Source organism: Callithrix jacchus, chromosome 8, assembly GCF_049354715.1.
Source record: "Callithrix jacchus isolate 240 chromosome 8, calJac240_pri, whole genome shotgun sequence".
NCBI lineage: Eukaryota > Metazoa > Chordata > Mammalia > Primates > Cebidae > Callithrix > Callithrix jacchus.
This window is the reverse complement of record NC_133509.1, coordinates 54,522,894-54,531,554: the sequence shown is the minus strand read 5'-3', so window position 1 is coordinate 54,531,554 and position 8,661 is coordinate 54,522,894. Positions and strand designations below refer to the sequence as shown.

Below are 8,661 nucleotides of genomic sequence, written 5' to 3'. Positions count from 1 at the left end.
GCAAATGGTAATTATAAAGGAGCTAAAGCAGTCATATCAATGTCTTACTCTGTAGACTTCAGAAGAATTAATCAAAAGTAAAGAGAATCATGTCATATGATAAGGGGCTTAATCAATCATGAAGACATACCAATCCTAATCTGTTTTGCATCCAATTTCAGAGTTTAAAAGAGATAGAACCAAATGTTTCTTCTTATCAAATTATATCCCCCATCTGACTTGAAAAATAACATAAACATAAAAACCTACAAACGTTTATAGCAGTTTTACTCATAATCACCAAAAACAGAGAGAAAGCAATCAAGAAGTCCCTCAATATATAAATAGATACACAAACTGTGATAGATAATACAATGGGATACTATTCCAGGATAAAAAAGAATGAGCTATTAATCCATGCAACAACAAGAATGAATTGTAAATGTATATTGCTAAATGAAAGGGGACAGTGGAAAAGGCTACACATTGTACAATTTCATTTGTATCATATATTGGAAAAGGCAAATCTGTAGGCATACAAAACAGATTAATGGTTTCCAGGTGTTTGAAGGGAGAGAGTGGTTATCTGCAAAGGGGGTGCACAGGGGCATTTTTATCATGACACATCTGGACTGTATGGTACTAGAGTCTTGAGTCTTGTGTTATGAATATAGAGTGCCATTAATGTTCAAATTCTTTATTTGAACTCCGAAGTATAAATTTTTGCATAATTATTTGGTGTCTCTTTACTAGAATCTACTCTGTAGGATACAGCATTTCTATGTATTAATAAAGCAGATTTCACATTTTTACTCTAGAATTCTTGCCCTAGAAACCAAACACATGGCTCTTGTGAAGCTGTCAAAATGCCAAGGTATTTGCCATGTAATATGCACAGTCACATGATGACTCCCCACCAATTTTTGACACTCCCAATAGTGCTTCTCTAAAGCTCTTCTGAAACACAAAGAATTAGTTAACAAAATTACTTTTTGCTTAAAAAATAGTGTTACATCTCTTACAGAACAAAGTATTTCCATTAGGCCTCCTGCTTTGTCCATTTGTGAAATCCTCAAGGTGATTCATTATAATTCCTCTGGGAAAACAAATTGTCTCACATAATTATCCCCGACTAAGGTGATTTCTGCTATCATAACTCTCCTCTGGATTTCTTGATCACAACAGTACGGTGACATCAAATTCCTAATTAGTTTGTAATAATCGTGATGGCTTTTCTTATATCAGTGTGCTGTGTATACTGATACTTCAGAGTGTAAAGGGTGAGGACTGAAGTCTGGAAAGACATGAGTTCTCTATCTTTGCCCCTTATCCAATGGCTCCCAGTAAATTTTATTTTCCTGGGTAAGTGCTGATATTTTAAGGCCAAGAACAGGGATTGAGTCAGAACAGAGAACAGAGACACTCAATTATCCTCCATATTTTTAAAATTAATCCTTGAATATTACGCCCATTTTACCTATTTACTGTTGTCCCGGTACCTAACTCTAAAAGTGATTGCTGCATTACTTTACTAAAACCAGGTGTTTTTCCATTTTGATTGAATATAGTTTAATTTCAATATAACCTTTTATAATTATTCTTATCCTTGAATTGACTTACACATTTTGGATCATGTTTTTTAAAGACCGGAGAATTATAACATTTGGGAGAGGGAATTCTACTCTTTTTTGAGGAAAAGCAGAGCACCTGGGACGGTATGTAATTTACTTACAATTATAAAATTATTTAGTAAAAGAGAATTGGAACATATATTTTCTATATCCCAGGCTAATACATGTATTTAATTTAAAAAAATAAATAGATTCTTTTATTTCAATAGCTTTAGGATACAAGTGGTTTTTGGTTACATGGGTAAATTATATAGTAGTAAAGTATAAGATTTTTAGTGCACCCATCACCCACAAACACAAGTAGTGTACATTGTATTCAGTATGGCTAATACATTTTTAATAGTCCATAATGTCTTTAGACAGCATCCATTAATTTGAACTTCAGGTTTTTAAAGCTTATAGTTTAGAATGCTCCTTATTAATTTATGACTAGAAAATACTAATATAAGTAACTAATGAAAGTCAACATTTTCTTGCTGGATATATATTCTATTTGTGAACAAAAGTATATCTCATGTATAATTCCTTAAAATATATTTTAAAATATTACTACCATTATGGTAAACTAATTCTATTACTACTGCATAAGATGTCTGATTAAATTATATAATGATTGTATATATTACATCTGTAAGAAGCAAGTAAAAAGTTACCTACACTTTGAATCAAGGGAAAGTGAGATGAAAGGAAGAAAACGCTATCCTCCCTGATGAAATTTTTGATAAAATGATGCAATATTCCTACTACTTCAGTATCTTTAAAGGTTCAAATCACATAACAATCACTATTATTGATGGTACTTCCTAAGACATTCTTCAGTTTTATAGCTCCAGTAAGGCTGAATCCTTTGCAAAATTGTGAAGCAGATTTTGTTTTCATCATTTCTTCTTTTCAATCTACTCCTTTTTCCCTTTCAGATTTCCTACTGCTCCCAATGCTCCTCTAGCTGCCTAAGACTTAGATTAAGATACAGCATCCAGACCTGTCTCACCTCCTTGAAGACAACTCAGCTACAGACTCCCTGAATACACTTCTGTCTTATTTAGAAGTAAATTCTTTATGACATCTCCTCAAGGATTGGTCTATTTTCTTAGGAGAGGTGGAAGTAACAATTAAAATTTTTCCCAAGCATTAATGACTGTAGATTATAGGATATCTCCACACTTTCTATTTCATCTTCAGTAAGTGAAAGCATTTTTGTCACCATCCTTCTGAAGACTACCCACTAGCATTTGTCTCCAATACAGTCTATAATAGAGACTGCTATTTCTCTGATCTGCATTTGAAGTGGGAGGGTCAGGGGAACAGCAATGTTGGGAAGTTTGTGAAAGATCTTTTTGAACTGGGAGAGTTTTGTGGCCCCTGTAAATGATATCTATTTATTTCACTTCATCTATCAGTCATATCTGAGATAGAAATATTGAGGAAAGATTCAGTTGACAGAATTTCAATTAGGAGGGAACTGAGGTTCGCCTCACACAGCCCTGTATACATGCCTTAATTCAAATTTGTCTTCAAATATTTCAAGAATTTTTTACAGGTCTTTACATAAACACATCTACTTATTGGAAACTTATTCTTATGTGAGTCAGACCACATCATGTAAAATTATGAGAAAATATTTACTTCTTCTGATTTAAAATAATGTTTCTAATAATGCATACATACACTTTGTCACTACAGTTGGTTAAAGAGTTTTTATCTACATAATCATTTAAGAAGTATTTTACTGTAATCCCAGCACTTTGGGAGGCCGAGACGGGTAGATCACGAGGTCAAGAGATCGAGACCATCCAGGTCAACATGGTGAAACCCCATCTCTACTAAAAATACAAAAAATTAGCTGGGCACGGTGGCACGTGCCTGTAATCCCAGCTACTCAGGAGGCTGAGGCAGGAGAATTGCCTGAATCCAGGAGGCAGAGGTTGTGCCATTGCACTCCAGCCTGGGTAACAAGAGTGAAACTCCGTCTCAAAAAAAAAAAAAAAAAAAAAAGAAAAGTATTTTAAATGTCTTTTTTAGTTAATAGTCTCAAGATTTAATATTTGATGATAATTGTCCCTGAGAGGCTTAAGGAACTGCTCAGTGTCACACAATGATAAAACATAGAACATTTAAAAATAATAACTTTATTTTTACTACAGTACTGCAATTTTATTGGGCACAAAAAGACAGCCCATTTTATCTAATAAGGAATGTGCTAGGGATAAAGGGAAGTAAATTAGTCAACTTGTCTAAATAAACAAAGGGTTATTAATATTAGTAAATGATTTTTAGGGAGGCAAGTTAAAAACCTGTTTTATCACCAGTGCATAGCACAGTGCCCGGGGAAAAGCAGGCATTTAGACTTGTATAAAGTAAGTGAGCTAAAAAAGAATGGATTTAGGTAAAAAACATGTTTAGAATTCACGTGTTTCACCACTTTCATCTTATATACTAAGAAAGTTCTTGATTGAATCAATTTGCCCAATGTTTTTTCTACATGAAAAACAGGGTCTTTTCTTCTCCTCAACACCTGAGGAAACCCATGAAAATGGAACGATAGAGCTCTGCAGAAGAGTTGGAAAAGTTAGTGGGAGGATGATTCTTATGACTGTTTTTCACACAATTGAATTATGTGTTTTAGCCTAAAGACACCAGGAAGTTTCTGTGCTCAGAAATGTCTCCAGAGGCCCTGCTCTACTGTAGCACTGGAAGGTCTCTCAAGGACATTCATTCCTTGTGCTTATGGCTTTGCTTTTTCTGATGGAGTACCTATGAACCCCTATTTGCTGATTTAGTTAGATTTTATTTCCATTCCTGCCTTAGGGATTCAGTGCAGTATTTATGTCACAAGATTGAAAGGAAGTGAGAAGGAAGAGAGAAAGGCACTGAAGAAATTGTGGTGGCTGCTCAAAGACAAACTTGTTGCATTGTATGATTTTTTTCTATAGCCTGCTTTACCTTCAAGCTCCACTTGTTAAACTTTTCTAAAAAGCCTAGAGCCATAGTTTTGACATAATCTATGACAATACAAGAGTCCCCCCTTATCCATGGTTTTGTTTCAGCAGTTTCAGTTACCTGAGGTCAACTGTGGTCCAAAAGTATTAACCTAATTTGAGAGAGAGGAAAAAAAAAACATTCACATAAATACTATTACAGTATATTGTTATAATTTTTATGTTATTGTTAGAGTGTTCATCTCTCACTGTGCCTAATTTATAAATTAAACTTTATCTTAAGTATGAATAGATAAAAAATATAGCTTGTATAGGGTTCAGTACGATAGTGCATCCAGTGGGGGTCTTGAAACACATCACCTGCAAATAAGGGAGAAAATTTATATATATATATTTTTTGGTGAATTGGAGCTTTGAAATACAGAGGTGAGTCTAAAATTTGGTTTCTGAGAGTTAAAATTATTCATCACATGCTCTGTTCTTATACATAAACCCTCCAGTCTAGCCCAAGAAGAGAATAAGCAATTTGCAGTTATGATCTAAGAAGACATTAATATAAAAAATTGCAAGTGATTAGAAAATGGTAAAATAAAAGACATCCTCTACCAAGACCTGCTTAAGATGTGGAGAAAGATTCTTCAAAATCAGATAATGTAATGCTCCTTTATGATTCACATTTTATTTTTTCTTATTTACTATGAAACTTTTCTTAGTTCAAAATAGCTTCCGCAAATAAAAATAACATAAAAGAAAGAAAGTTCTGATAACATAGAATATAGAGTAACTGAGTAGAAAAATCATTTTCCTCATGGTCTGAATTTCTTGCTAATAAGTAATATAACTTATTGGTTATATTATTATTTATAGTAAGTAATATAGCATGAGTTTTTAAGCCACATCAAATCAAATCAAGTATCAGTCATAGCTCAATTAAATGTCCACGGTTAGTAACACTTATGACTAAGTTTACAGAAGCTTCATAGCTTCAGGGATTAATTGAAGGAAACCAATGTGCTAGATTTCGTGATAAAGTAGAACTCCATGGAGAGCTGAATCATAAAAGAGTTCCAGTAAGATTGGGTCGCTTCAATTTTGCCAGGGGTTTGTACTTTAGTTTATATAATTTGTAACTGGAGAGAAGAAATAAGATATAATCATTTAAGGCAATGATTCCTCCTGTGAGTTCTCTTACACAAATCTAGTGCTCTCTCTCTCTTGTTTTAATTTCTATAAATATGCAACTTGCAAATACAAAAGTGAAAAAAGCAAATGTTCTTATTTAAGTAAGTTTTCATAAACACTCCCATGTAACTATCAACCATATCAAGAAAGAATATTGCTAGCACTTCAAAAGCCCCTCCCATGACCACTTCCTGTTCCTTACAGATAACTGCTATGAGGTTTTTCTACACCTTAGTTTGGCCATTCTGAATTTCATTTAAATAGATCAATGCAATGTATACTCTTCTGTGTCTAACTTTTTTTTTTCTGAGACGGAGTTTTGCTCTTGTTACCCAGGCTGGAGTGCAATGGCGTGGTCTCAGCTCACTGCAACCTCCACCTCCTGGGTTCAAGCAGTTCTCCTGCCTCAGCCTCCCAAGTAGCTGGGACTAGAGGGGCATGCCACCATGCCCAGCTAATTTTTGTGTTTTTAGTAGAGACGGGGTTTCACCGTGTTGACCAGGATGGTCTCGATCTCTTGACCTCGTGATCCACCTGCCTCAGCCTTTCAAAGTGCTGGGATTATAGGCATGAGCCACCGCGCTAGGCCCTGTGTCTAACTTTTTTTAGTCATCAAGTTTGTGAAATTATCTTCCTTTGTAGCAAATGTTCAAAAAATTTTTGTATCATTTACTTTAGAAAAATTGGTTTAGATTTTGTCCCTGTAGATTTTTAGCCTGGATTTCTGTAGTATCACAAAAACTTCACATGCCCAAATTCATTTTTAAATTGTTGATTTCATTTCTTAAATTTATGTATTTGGATATGCCAGTTGGTTGGACATCTCCTTGACAACTCTTCTCTTTAACACAACCTTCCATTCTTAGCTGTACTAGCTGCATAATTTGTAATAACTCATAAAAACTCAGACACATAAATATAAATAGAAATTGGAATTCTGAAAAGTTTAAGTGTAATTGGAAAAATCAAACCTATGCTCAACTCTTAAACTGATCTCTGTTTCTCTCCTATTCAGGTAACTGGAACTAAGTCCCTTCCAAAATCAATGAATGTGACAAATCATTCTCGGGTGACAGAATTTGTGTTGCTGGGACTGTCTAGTTCAAGGGAGCTCCAACCTTTCTTGTTTCTAATATTTTCACTACTTTATCTAGCAATTCTGCTGGGCAACTTTCTCATCATCCTCACTGTGACCTCAGATTCCCGCCTTCACACCCCCATGTACTTTCTGCTTGCAAACCTCTCGTTTATAGATGTATGTGTTGCCTCTTTTGCTACCCCTAAAATGATTGCAGACTTTCTGGTTGAGCACAAGACTATCTCTTTTGATGCCTGCCTGGCCCAGATTTTCTTTGTTCATCTTTTCACTGGCAGTGAAATGGTGCTCCTAGTTTCCATGGCCTACGACCGCTACGTTGCCATATGCAAACCTCTCCATTACATGACAATCATGAGCCGCCGTGTATGTGTTGTGCTCGTCCTCATTTCCTGGTTTGTGGGCTTTATCCATACTACCAGCCAGTTGGCGTTCACTGTTAACCTGCCATTCTGTGGTCCTAATAAGGTAGATAGTTTTTTCTGTGACCTTCCACTAGTGACCAAGTTAGCCTGCATAGACACTTATGTGGTCAGCCTACTAATAGTTGCCGACAGTGGCTTTCTCTCTCTGAGTTCCTTTCTACTCTTGGTTGTCTCCTACACGGTAATACTAGTTACAGTTAGGACTCGCTCCTCCACAAGCATGGCAAAGGCCCGCTCCACGTTGACTGCTCACATCACTGTGGTCACTTTGTTCTTTGGACCGTGCATTTTCATCTATGTGTGGCCCTTCAGCAGTTACTCAGTTGACAAAGTCCTTGCTGTATTCTACACCATTTTCACACCTATTTTAAACCCTGTAATCTACACGCTAAGGAACAAAGAAGTGAAGGCAGCTATGTCAAAACTGAAGAGTCGGTATATGAAGCCTGGTCAGGTTTCTGTAGTCATAAGAAATGTTCTTTCCTAGAAACAAAGTAAACTGATGAGAATGTTACCACTTTAGCCCTGTCTCTATATGCTTACAAGTGGATTCACTGTAATGTTAAAGCAATTCAACTTGGCCAGTTGGAAAGGTCAGTTGATTGATTAAATGCATTAAACTGTAATGATAATAAAAACTCATAAAATAAATTTTAGTGATTTTAAATATTCTTTCTCCAACTTATGATTTTTTAAAATATCCCACTTTGTATTCTTTTTTTTTTTTTAATTTTTTATTGGATTATACGTTTTGGGGTACATGAGCAGAGCATGCAAGACAGTTGCGTAGGTACACACATGGCAGTGTGCTTTCTTTTCTTCTCCCCTTCACCCACATTTGGCTTTTCTCCCCAGGCTATCCCTCCCCACCTCCCCCTCCCACTGGCCCTCCCCTTTTCCCCCCAATAGACCCCAGTGTTTAGTACTCCCCTTTCATTGCAGCACTGTTTACAATAGCAAAGACCTGGAATCAACCCAAATGCCCATTGATAATAGACTGGATTGGAAAAATGTGGCACATATACACCATGGAATATTATGCAGCAATCAGAAATGATGAGTTTGTGTTGTTTGTAGGGACATGGATGAATCTGGAGAACATCATCCTCAGCAAACTGACACAAGAACAGAAAATGAAACACCGCATATTCTCACTCATAGGTGGGTGATGAAAACATGGCCACTTTGTATTCTTATTTAAAACTCTTTAAGATATAGACTTTGATATCATTGAGAAAATGACATTGTCTTATAAATGCTTAATTTTGTTATCTTTCCCTCTGAAAACAGTACTGCTCACAGCAACTTTGGAGTAATCATAGGAGCATATCTCTAAGTCACAGAGATAATAGATCTATTTATAAGTACATATATGTGATATATAACATGCAATTGATCTAGATAAGAGT

The 8,661-nt window shown here is 35.5% G+C and overlaps 1 protein-coding gene across 3 annotated transcripts; it reads left to right on the top strand.

The window, feature by feature from the left end:
* Positions 1–1,243: 1,243 nt before the first annotated feature.
* Positions 1,244–7,919, top strand: OR4K15 (olfactory receptor family 4 subfamily K member 15). 3 transcript variants are annotated; one of them, XM_017976950.4, is made up of 5 exons: positions 1,244–1,341; positions 1,625–1,694; positions 2,528–2,791; positions 5,050–5,202; positions 6,747–7,919. In XM_017976950.4, the coding sequence occupies exon 5, from the start codon at positions 6,777–6,779 to the stop codon at positions 7,737–7,739; it is 963 nt and encodes a 320-aa protein (XP_017832439.1). In that variant the 5' UTR covers positions 1,244–1,341; positions 1,625–1,694; positions 2,528–2,791; positions 5,050–5,202; positions 6,747–6,776; the 3' UTR covers positions 7,740–7,919. The 3 variants fall into 3 exon arrangements, with proteins under 3 accessions (XP_017832439.1, XP_009004114.2, XP_017832442.1); XM_009005866.5 differs by lacking the exon at positions 5,050–5,202; XM_017976953.5 differs by lacking the exon at positions 1,625–1,694 and having other exon boundaries at positions 1,251–1,341.
* Positions 7,920–8,661: the final 742 nt, after the last annotated feature.

Excerpts from the sequence above, each read along its gene's own strand:
- OR4K15 (XM_009005866.5), top strand. The coding sequence starts at position 6,777 with ATGAATGTGACAAATCATTCTCGGGTGACAGAATTTGTGTTGCTGGGA.